Genomic DNA, 16967 nt, shown 5'->3' with positions numbered 1-16967 from the left:
CCTACATGGGATATACCATTGACAGATAACAGAAATAGCCGACTTTGGAAACTCCTATCAGTGGCTGTAAAGGACTGGACTAAAAGACAGCACTGAAGCACTTATCATAGCAAAACAAGAACAGGCACTAAAAACCAGGTTCTACCACATTAGATAAGACCCAAGATTGTGCAGAGAAGCTTTAGAAACAATCCAACACAAAGTGGCAGAATATAAGATGCAGGCAAGAACTACATACACTGAAGGACACAGCCAAGTAGGTGGCATTGTGTACAGGAACATCTGCACAGTATATGGACTAGACTATTTAATGTCCAGATGGGAGGTGTCGGGCATTGGAGGCCTGGCTGCAATGGTAAGTGGGTGTAGGGCGCATGGGGTATCTCTATCCCCTCACCCTGCCCTAGCTTGAAATGGAGGCCGGGGCAACACACATGTGTGAGTGGTGGAGAGCAGCCACAGAAGAAGTAGGTCGGCTGGGCAAGGTTGTCGATGCTGCTGCCACCAGGTGAGACTGTGGAAAAGACATCCCCTGAAAATAAGACCTGGTGCCTCTTTTGGAGGCAAAAAAAAAGACTGAGTCTTACTTTGGGGGAAACACGGTATGCAGAACCCTCAAACTCTCAGGGCTATTTTAGAGGACCCGAGATTGAAGAAGACATGTAACACCCATAGGGGTAAGAATTTCATATATGTTTAATTAACTTTTGGAGGAATATCTTAAATCCAGCGTTGTCCTTTAGAAAAATTGAATATATCTTACTGTTTTTTAATAAAAGTGATCGTCATTACTATGGGAATATATAATATGAATATCTTCTGCTAATGTACAAGACTGTTCTGGATCAGGAATATGAATTGGAGAGGCAAAAGCATATTACATAATCCAAATTCTGATTCCAAAAATGATACCTGTGTTCAGATAGACATACACAAGAATAATAAGTCACTCCAGAAGTCAGTACCAAGCCTTTCAACACTGTAAAGTATGGTTGTCCAACCATTTGCTTTGCCTGAGCCACATTGAGTGAAAAATTGTCTTGAGTCGCATATAAAATTTATAATATAATGTTTATAAATTGCATAACAAAGTTAAAAAGTTTATAATCTTGTGGGACGCATTATTAGCTGTCCAGGGCCACATGCGGCCTGCGGGTTGGACATGCCTGCAGTAGACAGTGTCTATCATTCAGGAAGAGAAACTTGATACGTAACAGTAAATATCTACCAGATATTCAAACTGCAAAGATATTTGATCATATAGAGTCATAAACACTAAACATTATAAGAGCCTTTATACTGGTATACTTTATACTCAGTATACTTTATATCAGGGTCCCCAACCTATGGGCTGCAGCCCATTACTCAGCGGGCCATGGGAGTGGCTGGCAGAGATGCACGTGCGTGCACAGCCCCACTCACGAGCATCGTTGCGAGCGTCACAGGCGTTTGCGGTCCCACTCGTGTGAGCGTTGCAAGTGTTCGTGGCCCCATTTACGCAAGCATCACCATGAGTGTTGCGGGCGTTCATGGTCCCACTTGCGGGAGTGTCATGGGCGTTTGCGGCCCCATGTGCGAGTGTTGCAGGCACTTGTGGTCCCACTTGCGTGAGCGCTCATAGCCCCACTTGCATGAACAATGGGTGTTCGCGTGCGCACATGCACATGCGTTCACCCCCCCCAAAAAGCATTTTTCCCCCTCTCCCCGCTCCGGGTCACCAACCCCAAAAAGGTTGGGGAACTCTGCTTTATATTACATACTGAGGTCGTTTAGTCTGCAGTATAGCTGCATTTCTTTTGCTTTTTACTATGATGAGGCATTTGAAAGAAAAAATAGAAAAATAAATGAACAAGAAAAATAATGCAGTAAAATAAAAATGAATAAACAAAAAATTTAAAATATCACAGAGAATATATTTTGAGTATATTATTAATTATGAGTAGCTGAATCTATTACATTGTTTAAAAAGATTAAAAATTGCCATTAAGCTGTAAGCTAAACATGAATATTAGGAACCATAGTCAGCACAATATAAATCACTGATAAAATTATGCTCTATAATACATTCAATCAATATTGCTAAGAATAGGTATTCTGTAAATCTGAAATCACAGAGAAACCCAAACATTGGATAATTGTATAAATTAATTATTAAGTTATAGTCAGGGAATGGTTTCCAGGTTACATCTATTTCAAAGTGGCTTCCTTTTGTAACTGTATGTTTATTTAGGTTGAGTGAGTTTTACTGGGAATCTAGGTCAGAATGTTGAACAGACAATCTTAGGCTAATATAAACTGATTTTGTCCAGTTTCCATATGGTTTAGGCCAGGGGTAGGCAACCTTGGCTCTTTTATGACTCGTGGACTTCAACTCCCAGAATTCCTGAGCCAAGGTTGCCTACCCCTGGTTTAGGTTTAGGATTATAGAAAAGGAACTTTTTGACCATCTTAAATAATTTGAAATCTTATTGTCAGAATTACTGGAAATATATATTGGTGGAAATTATCTATATTATCTAGTGAAGTTTTTGATTTTTGATTTAAATACATGAACAGATAGTCCTTGACTAACAACCATTTGTTTAGTGACCATTTGAAATTACAACAACACTAAAAATGGTGACTTATGACCGACCGTTTTTCACACCTATGACCATTGCGGCATCCCATGGTCACGTGATCTAAATTAGGATGCTTGGCAACTGGCATGTATTTATTATGGTTGCAATATCTTGGGGTCATGTGATCACTTAACAATCACGTTACTAACTTAATAACCACTGATTCACTTAATTGTGAATCTGTGAACTGTGAAAAAATGGGGCAAAACTTACTTAATAACTGTCTTGCTTAGCAACAGAAATTTTGGGCTCAATTGTCATAAATTGAGGAGTACCTACATACAAGGCAAGTTTGTCATTCATGTACATCCTGGAATTTCTGTTACTACAGTATCAATGTTCTATGAGTCAGCTTTATAATTGTTATACTATGTGGCAATTGGTGTCTGTGAACTCTATGCCAGCACAGGATGAGATATTATCCAACAAAAATGCTAAGTTTCTTCAATGTGATTTACCGCAGATTTAATTCCATAGGATTAAAGGATTCATTGGTAAGATCATCAGCAAACAGGCTTCTTGGCTAACTAAATTAGTTACGGGAAATAAATGGGAAACACAATCTGGTTTATTTACATAGTTCAGCGGTTCTCAACCTATGAGTCGGGACCCCATTTGGGGTCGATCGACCATTTCACGGGGGTTGCCAAGCAAGGCTGTCCGCCATTTTTTTGTCCATTTATTTTGTCCGCCATTTTCCCCCATTTTCTGGCGGGTGCCTTACCTCCCTTGGGCTGGGCCAGCTGGTGGTCAGCCTGCTCCGTCTCTGCCGCTTGCCAGCTACGCCTCGGCTGGCGCAGGGGGCGGAACCACGCATGCGCGGCACTCCCGGGCAGGGAAAGTCCTCGACTTACGACCGGTTGGGTAGTCCTCGACTTACGACCGGTTTAGTCCTCGACTTACAACTGGTTTAGTCCTCGACTTACGACCGGTTGGGGGGTCGCAGCATTAAAAAGGTTGAGAACCACTGACATAGTTTATGTAGATTGCAGAATTTAGTTTTCCTTGACAAAAACGTTTGAGCTGTAATATAAGGAACATATAACCTTTTCTTATGATTGATGGTCCTCTTTCAAGTGCCTGAAAATAAGGAACTATATAAAATACAGATAGTTCTCAACTTACAACAGTTCATTTAAAGTTACAATGACACTGAAAAAAGTGACTTATGACCCTTTTTTCATACTTAACGACCATTGCGCCATCCCCACAGTCACATTCAAAATTCAGACGCTTAGCAACTGACACATATTTATGCTGCTTGCAGTGTCCTGTGGTCATGTGATCACCTTCTGCCACCTTCTGACAAGCAAAGTCAATGGGGAAGCCAGATTCACTTAACAACCGTGTTACGAATTTAACAACTGCAGTGATTCACTTAACAACTCAAGAAAGGTTGTAAATTGGGGCAAAATTAACTTAAAATGTCTCACTTAGCAATAGAAATTTTGAGCTGAATTGTGGGACCATTTTGAGGGAGTAGTGCAATTTTTTTAAAAAAAGTGATGTTACAATTTTTGTCAACCAACTGCTGCTGCTTCTCTTTTTCCTTGTGCTGATTAAACCTATTAAGTAGTAAATATTTTGAAAATCAGGATCATGTGCATGATGATGTCAGTGGAGGTTAGAACGTTTCAGTAGAAAACTGAAAACAATAAAGAAGAAATCAGTATGAATTAAAAGAATATCCATTTTAAAGGCTCTGCCCAAGTCTGTAGAACTGAATTTGTTTTGACTACAAAAATTATTACTCAAAATGTGAGTACCTTCAATTTAGTCTTAATTGCATATGTTTGATTGCATATTCTGTTTCCAGATGGTTCATTCTTTCAACTAGCCTCAGCTTTCCAGAAGCTAGTTGCTTGTGTGGGCATGTTGTTGTTGTTAGTTGCAAAGTCATGTCCGACCCATCACGACCCCATGGACAATGTTCCTCCAGGCCTTCCTGTCCTCTACCATCTTCTTGATTCCATTTAAGCTCACGCCTACTGCTTCAGTGACTCCATCCAGCCACCTCATTCTCTGTCATCCCCTTCTTCTATTGCCCTCAATCTTTCCCAGCATTAGACTCTTCTCCAGTGAGTCCTTCCTTCTCATTAGGTGGCCAAAGTACTTGAGTTTCAACTTCAGGATCTGGCCTTCTAAAGAGCAGTCAGGGTTGATCTCCTCTAGGACTGACCGGTTTGATCGTCTTGCAGTCCAGGGGACTCGCAGGAGTCTTCTCCAGCACCATAATTCAAAGGCCTCAATTCTTTTGCGCTCAGCTTTTCTTATGGTCCAACTTTCACAGCCATACATTGCCACTGGGAAAACCATGGCCTTGACTAAACGTACTTTTGTTGGCAGGGTGATGTCTCTGTTTTTTAGTATGCTGTCTAGATTTGCCATAGCTTTCCTCCCCTGGAGCAAGCATCTTTTAATTTCTTGGCTGCAGTCCCCATCTGTGGTGATCTTGGAGCCCAGGAAGATAAAATCTGTCACTACCTCCATTTCTTCCCCATCTATTTGCCAGGAATTGAGAGGGCCGGATGCCATGATCTTGGTTTTCTTGATGTTGAGATTCAAGCCAACTTTTGCACTCTCCTGCTTCACCTGCATCAAGAGGCTCTAATCAAGGAGAAGTGAAAGACGGTAATCTCACCATAGTAGACGTATAGAATCCAACAACTATAAAGAGGACCGTTAGAATTAAGGTTGAAAACTAAGTAGATCGGGACGGAAAGAGTACTACACGAGACGTATATTCAATTTATCCGTCCCGCTGTCTTATGTCGGAACGGCCTGAGGAAAGGGAATTTTGAACCAATCCATGGTTCCGTGTCCAATTCTCACTGTTGCTTCTTGACCCGCATATAGGTTTCTCAAGAGACAAATAAGATGGTCTGATACTCCCATCTCTTTAAGAACTTGCCACAATTTGTTGTGATTCACACAATCAAAGGCTTTAGCATAGTCAATGAAGGAGAAGTAGATGTTTTTCTGGAACTCCCTAGCTTTCTCCATGATCCAGCGTATGTTGGCAATTTGATCTCTAGTTCTTCTGCCTCTTTGAAATCCTGCCTGTACTTCTGGAAGTTCTCGATCCACATACTGCTGGAGTCTAGCTTGTAGGATTTTAAGCATAACTTTACTTGCATGTGAAATGAGTGCAACGGTGTGATAGTTTGAACATTCTTTGGCATTGCCTTTCTTTGGAATTGGAATGTAAACTGACCTTTTCCAATCCTGTGGCCAATGTTGAGTTTTCCAAATTCGCTGGCAAATTGAGTGTAGCACTTTTACTGCATAGTCTTTTAAGATTTTGAATAGCTCAGCTGGAATACTGTCACCTCCACTCAGCTTTCCTAAGGCCTATTTAACTTCACATTCTAGGATGTCTGGCTCGAGGTCAGTGACCATCCCATCATGGTTATCAGGGACGCTAAGCTCGTTCTTCTATAGTTCTTCTGTGTAATTTTGCCACCTCTTCTTAATCTCTTCTGCCTCTGTTAGGTCCCTGCCATTTTGGTCCTTTATCATGCCCATCTTTGCATGAAACGTTCCCTTCATATCTCCAATTTTCTTGAAGAGATCTCTGGATCTCCCTATTCTATTGTTCTCTTCTATTTCTTTGCACTGTGTTTTTAAGAGGGCATTCTTATCTCTTCTAGCTATTCTCTGGAATTCTGCATTCAATTGGGTGTATCTTTCTCTTTCTCCCTTGCCTTTCGCTTCCCTTTTTTCCTCAGCTATTTGCAAAGCTTCCTCAGACAGCCATTTTGCTTTCTTGCATTTCTTTTTCTTTGGGATGGTTTTAGTTGCTATGTCTTGTGCAATGTTGCGAACCTCCGTCCATAGTTCTTCAGGCACCCTGTCTATCAGATCTAGTTCCTTAAATCTATTTGTCACCTCTACTGTATATTCATCAGGGATATGATTTAGTTCATACCTAAGTGGCCTAGTGTTTTTCCCTACTTTCTTCAATTTAAGCCTAAATTTTGCAACAAGAAGCTCATGATCTGAGCCACAGTCAGCTCCTGGTCTTGTTTTTACTGACTGTATAGAGCTTCTCCATCTTTGGCTGCAGAGCACATAGTCAATCTGATTTCTGTGTTGACCGTCTGGTGATGTCCATGTGTAGAGCCGTCTCTTGGGTTATTGGAAAAGAGTGTTTGCTATGATCATCGTATTCTCTTGACAAAATTCTATCAACCTGTGCCCTGCTTCATTTTGTACTCCCAAGGCCAAACTTGCCTGTTATTCCGTTTATTTTTTGGCTTCCTACTTTAGCATTCCAATCCCCCATGATGATAAGGACATCAGTTTTTGGTGTTGATTCTATCAGGTGCTGTAGGACTTCATAGAACCTGTCAATTTCATCCTCTTTAGCACTAGTGGTTGGGGCATAGACTTGGATTATTGTGATATTGAATGGTTTGCCTTGGATTCGCACTGAGATCATTCTGTCATTCTGGGGATTGTATCCCAGTATTGCTTTTCCTACTCTTTTATTGACTATGAAGGCTACTCCATTTCTTCTGAGGGATTCTTGCCCGCAGTACTATACCTGATGGTCCTCTGAATTAAATTCACCCATTCCTGTCCATTTTAATTCGCTGATTCCTAAGATGTCGATGTTCAGTCTTGTCATCTCTTGTTTGACCACGTCCAGTTTGCCTTGATTCATGGATCTTACATTCCAGGTTCCTATGGAGAAAAGATCTTTACAGCATTGGACTTTCCTTTCACCACCAGATGCATCCACAGCTGAGCGTCCTTTCGGCTTTGGCCCAGTTGCTTCACTCTTTCGGGCACTACTAGTACTAGCCCTCTGCTCTTCCCCAGTAGCATATTGGACACCTTCTGACCTGAGGGGCTCATCTTCCAGCGTCATATCTTTTTGCCTTTTGGTACTGTCCATAGGGTTTTCATGGCAAAGATACTGGAGTGGGTTGCCATTTCCTTCTCCAGTGGATCATATTTTGTCAGAACTCTCTGCTATGATCTGTTGGTCTTGGGTGGCCCTGCACGGCATAGCTCATAGCTTCATTGAATTACGCAAGCCCCTTCGCCACGACAAGGCAGTAATCCATGAAGGGGGTGGGCATGTTAGTTTCTGGGAATTCTAGAAGTTAACATCCACATATCTGAATAGACCCCAAGATGGAGGAAACAAGGATATCTGTTCAAATAGAGAATTAGCCTTTTAAGTACTCGCTAGTACCTGAATTAAATATTTCTGAACTGCATTTTTTTCTAGCTTCAGTACTAAAGGTGATACTGGATACAATCATAGTTTCTCTGTAAGGTGTCAGGATAAATACAATGAATAAATGCAGTGGCATAGAGAGAACAAATGTGGCCATTGGCAAAGAATTTAAAATTCTTTAAAGAATTTTTTTTTAAAATTTACATTTAACTTTTGGTTAACCTAGTTTGAAAGCAAATTTTCTACTTTGCATTCACTGTCTCCTTATGAATATTATAATTAACAGCCATAATTTACATTCAGGAGCCAAAAGATTTTGAATAAATGCCCTCTTCAGTGGTCTCAGTTTTTGATTCCAATTAATATGGGGCAAAGTAGTGAATCTAGTGAAATTCTACTATTGTCCATATTTAGGCCAGTGATTGTTTCACTAAACAGCAGCAGAATTCCCTATTACTAGTGTAGCTGTAAATATTTGTGGAGGAATTACATAATAAATATGCATGATTAACTGCCTTTCCCATCTAATGTATTCCTTATGTTGAGAATACAACATCCTGAATTCTCAGCCAGATGGGCATGTCAGCTAGGACAGTGATGGCGAACCTTTTAGAGACTGAGTGCCCAAACTGCAACCCAAAACCACTTATGTATCGCCGGGTGCTGGGTGGGCGTGGCCCGCTGGGTGGGCATGGCTATATTGGTCATGGCAGATGGGTTGGCGTGGCCAGCTTGATGTTGCTCCTGGGGAGGGATGCCTGTGGGGGGCGGGCAAGGTTGGGGAGATCCAGGGAGTCTTTGGTGGGTGGGGCGGTGGGCAGGAGGCTCGTCCTGCAGGGTGAGGTGAGGCAAGGCGAGGCAGGGCGGGGGTGCCATTGTCGCAGGGCAAGGTGAGGCAGGGGCCGGGGCGGCTGCTGCCTGACACCATTGGCCCCCACACACAGAGACCAGCGAGCGCATGGGTGCTGGGATGTATCTGGCTATGTGGGACCTCGGCGAGTTAGCGGGCGGCTGGTTGAAGAGGACAGTTGCCATCTCCGGGGCATGGCGCGCGTGCCCACAGAGAGGGCTCTGAGTGCCACCTCTGGCACGCGTGCCATAGGTTCGCCACCACTGAGCTAGGATTTCTGTAAGTTTTCCTAGGGTTAATACAAGTAATACACTACACACACAGCCCTGAATGGGACATGAATTGAAAGTGTTGCATGGGTGGTACCCAAGTACATAGTGGGTATTATACTGTCTGCAGTATAGACAATCATTAGGAATGAGGATATAGCTAAGCATTTGTTATTCTTTATTTCTTTGTAGCCTTTTTATCTAGCTCTTGAATAAAAAAACCCATTCAAGAGTAGCATAAATAATGGGTTGTGGAGGGAAGAGGGTAAAGCATTGGTTGATTTTCTTTTCTCAGTATGATAACCTTATTCAATATACATGTAGTAGCAGAGGAATAATAGATGAATATATAGGTTTTGCTTCAAGAAAAGCTGAATTGGCCTAACTGTGTGAATGATAAAAGTTGATCAAAATATTTGGAATAATTTATTGTGCCATTACTAGTAATACAGTAAATAGTTCTAGAAATTGTATCTTTTGATATCTAGAGAGGAAATTTAACCCTCTAATATCACTAGATATAAAAATTTCATGCTTTGTTTAACAGTCTTATCAGAAATATGAAAATAATTTTCCATTGTAGTGAATTCCACGCCCATGTTTTACATCTATTTTACAATGTGTAATTATAGGATACATCCCTGCCTTGAACTATATAGACAGATTTGGGCATACATAGGAGAAATTAGGCCCTTGAAGACAATTTTTAAATAATATGTAGTATTTCTCTGTGATAAAACTGACATATTGTAACAGAGGCTTACAAAAAGAGCATAATGCATATATGTAAGGTTCTTTTATTTTACAAGCCATGCATATACTTGGCTAATTCTATTCCTAATTGCATAAATGATTCAACCCATTGTAATCAATGGTGCTTCTACCTATATAAAAGTACTTTGTCTCAGGTGACAATCCTATAATTTGAACTAAAGATAATTATTTTCAATCTTATATAGAAATTGTGTATTGCTTATGAATCTATCAATCATGTTAACAAGAAATATTAAATCAAAATGTAAAGAGCTGATTTGTAAAATATACATGTATTTTGAGTTGGTTAATATTAGTTGCACAAATGGATTGAATTGTACCCTACTTATAGAATAATTTTGTTTTGAGGTGGTAGATTTCTATATTAACAGATGCTACTAATCTGCTAGTTAAATTTGTAAGAGTTTATTTACATTTATCTCAGCAGGCATTAGTTAAACAAAAGGCAGCAAAGAAATTCAGCAATAAAGAAAACTCTGAACTAAGTACTGATCAAGATATTGAGAACATAGCCAAAAATGAGCCAAGAAGAGTTAAAATATTTGATGGAGGGTGAGTGGTTTTTTTTTCTAAAAGTGCTGCAACTTTTATTGATTATTTTGAACTGAAATCTGATTATTTCATCCTCTGTTTTTGTGAAATAGAATTTGTATTTCATTATGCGAAATGTGGTTAGGCTGAGATATTATTTCTAGATTTAATTTAATGGTTTGGGTAATTGGGTAGATCTAGTGTTTTGGTTTTCTAAATTGTTTGTTATCTTTTCGTCTCAGTTGGCTCAGCATTTATAGTTTTAACCGTTTCCCCTTTTCTATTTTGCATTTTCTTATTTAATTATTCAGACTCAGTTCTTTATACATACAGACCTTTCCAAATTTAAGAAACTTTCATTCAATTTTTGTATTGAATAACATATTCACCCATGTGTTATACTTTGTTGCACTACTAACATAACATGTTTTTATGCACCTTAGATGCAGCATATGGAAACCTTTATAGAAGGTTAAAATTACATAAATGATATCTTATGTAAACCATAAGATGGGTTGATAAACCCTAAACCACATTCCATGTATCCAGTCCTTCTGTTGAATTAGTATCATCACCTAGTTGTTCAATATGAAATATATTAGGCCCATGGTTTTTAGAAATCCCAGAGGGCTCCGTTCTGACTGGAAATGTGTTATTCCCAACACATCTGGAAACTAGCACATTAGGAAGATTGCTTTAGAGCTTGTTAAAGGTTCAGCTAGCAGAACATCTGATATGCTGTATCATTTGATTCTTTTAGCACAATTTCTGGCAAATTTGTTGAACAGTTTTTGGGGTAGAACTTAGAAAACAGGCATCTGAGTCTTTTGTAGCCAAGTAGAGACATTTGATAGTTTGAATCTATTAGGGTGTTTCTCATAGTCGTTATGGGTGCATCAAGTCATAAAACACTAATTTTTGGGAAAACAAATTCATGAGGTTAAAAGAAAGTATAGCTTGGTGAAAAGTAAAATAAAAGGCCTAACGCCAGGACACAAAATCATAACTGGGCAGTAGAAAAGTTGCATTCCAGGCTTCAAAATCACATATTGCCCCAAAACAAACTATTTCATTAAAAATACACTGTGATTTTCAAGAAAACACACACACACATACAGAACTTGCAAGCAAAACATCCCACTGTGCTTTCTCTTCAATAATCTAGGACAGTGTTTTTCATACTTGGCAATTTTTAGATGTGTAGGAAATCTGACTGGGAAATTCTAGGAGTTTATGTCCACACATCTCAGTTGCCAAGTTTGCAAAACTGCTCTAGGAAGTTTCCTGGTACTCCAAATTTATCATTCCCCGCCCCTTTTTTTTTAAACCAGACTCAGTGCCGGGCTGCTGTTCTCAGATTTTCAAAATGTAATTTTAAAAATTGAACTTTTAAAACATTGCAACAGCAGAGTTGATGAGCTGATTTCTCTTTCAAGTGTTTGCCAAATTCCATGCCTAACATTTATTCCCATAGTATTATTGCTCACATTAGATTATTTTCTGTCCCATTTAAACTAGATATAAATCAAATGAAGAATATGTCTATGTTCGTGGGAGAGGAAGAGGAAAATATATATGTGAAGAGTGTGGGATACGCTGTAAAAAGCCCAGTATGTTGAAGAAACATATTCGCACGCACACAGATGTCCGTCCATATCATTGCAATTATTGCAATTTTTCCTTCAAGACTAAAGGTAGTTCAGTTGTTCATGGATCGTTGCTTTGGGTCCCCTCCATTCCCAGGATGCTTTAGCACAGGGCTTTTCAACCTTTTCACCCATTGTACCACTTTTAGGATATGGCAACATCCGAGTACCACCAGTTGCCTAGCAAGGTGTCAAAAACCTGATGACCAAAAAAAAAAAAAAAGGAAAAAAATGATAAAGTACAGGTAGTCCTCGACTTACAACAGTTTGCTTAATGACTGTTCGAAGTTACAATGGCACTGAAAAAAATGCCCCCCAAGCCACAGCCGAGCAAGACACTACTTGCCTGCCCGCCCGGCCGCGCTCTTCCTCCTGTCCGAGTTTTTCATTGTTGTGAGCATTTCTGTTGAGGATTGCCAGCGGATTGGGGTGGGGTGGGGTGTGTTTGGTTTTTATTCCCCCTGTCTGCTGGATGGTTGCAGCAGGTTTTGGTCACTTCACATAACCCTGGGACACTGTGACCGTCATAAATATGAATCAGTTGCCAAGCATCTGAATGTAAATCACAAGATCCTGGAGATGCTGCAACATTCCAGCTGATCGGCGCTTCTTCTGGGCTCAGCAGAAGCACCAGGATCAGTGCCGAGCTGCAACTGGAGCCTGGCGCTGATCCTGGCACTTCTGCTGAGCCCCAATAGCCCTGAAGAAGCATCGATCAGCTGGAAAGCGGCACTGATCCTGGCGCTTCCGCTGAGCCCTGACAGCCCTGCAGCTCCAGCCATCTCTCGCTCAGGCTTGTGCGGTATGCCACTGGTTCAGCTCATTCCCCTCCCCCGCTACTTTTCTAGGATGGTCGCGTACCACCTGCCAGGTGCCAATGTACCACAGGTGGTACCCGTACCACTGGTTGAAAAGCCCTGCTTTAGCAGATACTTTTCTGCTCAACATGTCAGATTTAAGTTAATACATGATCAAGGTATAGAAGGCTTTCTGTAGATTATATAGACTTTTTATAAATGATAAACTATAGAGATTTTTGTAATTTTTAAAATTGTTGCTTCAAGATTTGGAAAGTTGTTATAAAGCTATGAAAACTTTAAAAGAATTTATAACCGGCCGTGTCTATTACTTAAGTACGAATAAGACTTTCCTTGCCTGACAAAATACCCAGGAGGAATTTTGGATACAGAAAGATCTGACCCTTTTGAGAACACATCCTGTATATAATTGGTCATATAGCCATTTGTCATGCTGACATACTCTGCAACGGTATTGATTTTGCCCATTTTAATTCTTGCAATTAATTTAGATTTGACTTAGTATTAAAAAATATAATTGTGCTGATTTGGGCAAGCTACTTTTTCTTCTGCTTTTTATCAGGAGTTACTATAGTCAAGGATGTATAAGAAAAATGTAAGAACATTTTGAATATATTTGATTGCTCCAAATACTAAATCATTAATTGTGAACAAATTTAAAAGGCACTGTGTGTTAGGGGCATGCTGGTGTCTATTTGTTCCGCCATAAGTCTAGTTAATTAAAAACTAGACTTTGTAAATTATATAAAACTGAGATGACATCCACATCAAAACTTTGGTTTAATTTTCTCCCTCATAGCATTTAACATTAACAAACTGGTTTATTTTATTGCTTATTTTAATTAAAGGCAATGCAAATATAAAATTAAAATTGTATGCAACTATAGAAGAAAAACTACTGCATGCTATTATAAAATTGGTTCTTTTAATTATGTCAAGACTTGTTACAATTTTGAATAAATCTAATTATTTTACAGTATAAGAAGCACTGCAAAAAATATGAACGAAATGGCAAATTTCAGAAAACCAGCAATTGTCTGGGTTACTTTCCTTTAAAAATCTCCTTCAAATCAAGCTCAGTTCCTGGTGTCTTCACAGATAGATATAGTTTTCTTGACAACAGTGTAGAAATAGTTAGCCATTGCCTTCTTAACCACTGTTATATTTATAAGCCTTATTTTGCTTAGTCTAGGACAGGGGTAGGCAACCTTGGCTCTTTTATGACTCGTGGACTTCAACTCCCAGAATTCCTAAGTCACCTGGCTCAGGAATTCTGGGAGTTGAAGTCCACGAGTCATAAAAGAGCCAAGGTTGCCTACCCCTGGTCTAGGAGTATCAAAAATAATGTTGGGAGCAAAAATAATTTATTGATTTCCTATACATTTCTATAATTTATTATAAAGCTATCACAAACCACAACATCATGCCCCATACGATATGTGACAATTGGCATGCTTATGGTCATTTCTGTGCTGCTATGCATCCAACTTTAAAAGTAAAACAGTGCATTATTGCTTTTGTTTTTGTTTTTATTTTAGGAAATTTGACAAAGCATATGAAGTCCAAAGCGCATAGCAAGAAGTGTATGGATTTGGGAGTCTCGGTGGGATTAATAGATGATCAAGATGTAGAAGACTACGGTAACGTTTTTCATAATTCTTAAAAATTCAGTTGTATATTTGTAGTTGTGATATTTCCATTTCTCTGCTCAGACCCTCCTATTCAGCTGCTTTCATGGAAGAAGCATTTCAGATACATTGCACAGCCAAATCAGTTTGGGTTCACGTGCATCTCAAATGGTACACTTCCAAAATTTAATTTACTCACCAAACTTCTTTAAGTGATAACATAGGAAAAAGAGTTTTGAAATCTCATAAGCCTCCATTTAATCAAACATGAATTAATTAAATCCAATTTAATTCTGACTGATCTAAACAATAAGATCAAAATCTCTATTTTGATATCCTAATCTGAGTCATAGGATAGAGCATATTAGATAGAGGATAATTTTATCAGCTGAGGTGTATAATAAATTTAATTAGGAGTCTGGCAAAAGAGGATCCATATAAATGTTGGTAAGCTGCCCCAGAATTGCATCTGGACAAGATGGGCGGCACATAAATCCAATAAATAAAATAAATAAACAAACAAATTGCAAAATGTATACACAGGGATTCAAATGGCGAGATTATTGTTTAAATAGACCCTATGAATTAGGATCTACAGCAACCTTTGCTAATTTGGATCCCTCTCCCCATATATTGTACTATAAATTCTAACATTTAATTCAGTATATACAGATAGCACTGGGTTTAAAAAAATGTTATATGGTATTTCTTTATATTCAGTTACTGCAATGCTATGTCGGTCATGCCTCTACAACAACTTTGCCAACCTGTTACTCTTTAATTGGTCTTCCAAAGGTTATGTAGTTTGACAGGGTAGGATTATCAGGCTGAGGAAAGTTTTTACGTAGAATATGAAAATACTGCACTTTGATAAGTATATATCAGATATTTAGATCTGAATATGTTAATTTACATGGCCAAATCTCAGAAAGATGCACCCATTATCCAAAATCTATCAGCAAATATGAAGGTTTAGCCTATGCATCCTGCAAAATGATCTAATAAGGGGACCACAGAATTGTGATTCACTGGAAAAGAATGAACTAAATGGCTGCAAATCTAGAGTTTAAGATTTATTTTATTTATTTAATAAATTGAGATGGCCGCCTATCTCATAAACATGACTCTGGGCAGCTAGCAATTAAAACCAGAGTAAAAACAATAAAAAGCATAGAAATTGAAAGTAGCAGAAATAATAGCTGAGAATGCTCATAACACTCACCTTCAAAATACTACCTATCGAAGTGAGAAATCCAAAAATCAGTGAGAAGCATGGTGGCTTGCGTAGTTAGGACCCTGGTTTGGAAGTAGCAAGGCCACGTTTGAAACCCAAGTGCCACCCTTGGGTGTCCTTCACTCTAGCTCCTGCTGGGGACATGAAAGGAGCCCCTAACTGGGCATCCCTTGGGCAACGGAGATATTACCAGCTAATCCTTTCAACCCAGGAGCACCTCAATGCTTGTGACAGGAAAGTGATGTGAGTGAAAAGGCCCAAGCCATTGTTACACAAATGATGAATTCTGCCTTATCTCTTCCTTTCCATTATTTTGGACATTCAAAGATGCAATAATGAGCCAATTTAATCTCTGCTTGCTCTATTTTATACTTTTAGGTATTATTAGCTATTCAGAATCACTTGGTTGAAATGCTTTAATTAATTAAATGTTTTGAATCTTTAAAAATCAGAGAGCATTCTATTTAGTAAAATATGTGCTGTGTATTTGTGGGGTAAGCCTCCTCCCAGAATACCTAAGGATAGTTTTTGGATGCAGGTAGTCCTTGACTTATGATCAGTTGCTTAGCAACCATTCAGAGTAACAGTGGAGCTGCAAAAGGGTACTTATACCCAGATTTGAAGTTCTGACAGCTCCTCCACCCCTGCAGTCATGTGATCTCATTTGGGCACTTAGCAACCGACACACATTTATAGCCATTTCCAGTATCCCATGGTCATGTGATCGCAATTTACAACTTTTTTGCTGGAAACAATCGTTTACTTCTGGTTTCTGCCCAAAAAAATGACCATTGCAGATAATGGGTTCACTTTCAACCACAGAATTTGTTTGACAACCACTGCAAAAATGCCATAAAATCAGGTCTTGTGCGTTCTTCGACTAATGACCATCATGACATAGGACAGAAATTTGAGGACTGTCTGTATACATTAAGAAAAATAAAATTTAAAATTTATATTTCTGTTCTAGGTTTAAACCCTGAAGCTACTCAGGTTCATGAGCTAAAATGTTACAAACATTTTAAAAAATTGATAGGGATGACAACAGAACATGATGATCTCAATCTGGCCAGTGAGATTCTAAGTTATAGGTAGTGCTTACCTATATTATCCCAAGGAGTGGCTTTTGGTTTTATATCTGCAGCCAACAGACTGATTTTTGTGGTTGTCTTGATTGTAGCCTGTATTGTAATGAACATAATTGCACTAAATAATAATAATAATAATAATAATAATAATAATAATAATAATAATAATAATAATAATAATAATAATAATAATAATAATAATAAAGTTGGAAGGGACCTTGGAGGTCATCTGGTCCAACCCCCTGCTCAGGCAGGAAACCCTATACCATTTCAGACAAATGGCCGTCCAGTCTCTTCTTAAAAACTTCCAGTGTTGGAGC

General features: G+C 39.0%; 1 protein-coding gene across 1 annotated transcript in view; it reads left to right on the top strand.

The window, feature by feature from the left end:
• The window catches only part of HIVEP1 (human immunodeficiency virus type I enhancer binding protein 1), a 52212-nt gene that overhangs the window by 25511 nt on the left and 9734 nt on the right, over window positions 1-16967 (top strand). Inside the window, exons 4-6 of the mRNA XM_015810820.1 lie at window positions 10130-10254; window positions 11752-11927; window positions 14236-14337. Coding sequence (XP_015666306.1) covers window positions 10130-10254; window positions 11752-11927; window positions 14236-14337 — 403 coding nt within the window. The remainder of the gene's footprint in view (window positions 1-10129; window positions 10255-11751; window positions 11928-14235; window positions 14338-16967) is intronic.

This window comes from Protobothrops mucrosquamatus, unplaced genomic scaffold (assembly GCF_001527695.2).
Source record: "Protobothrops mucrosquamatus isolate PMUCROS unplaced genomic scaffold, P.Mucros_1.0 scaffold23, whole genome shotgun sequence".
Taxonomy (NCBI): Eukaryota; Metazoa; Chordata; class Lepidosauria; order Squamata; family Viperidae; genus Protobothrops; species Protobothrops mucrosquamatus.
This window is presented reverse-complemented; position numbering and strand designations above follow the sequence as displayed.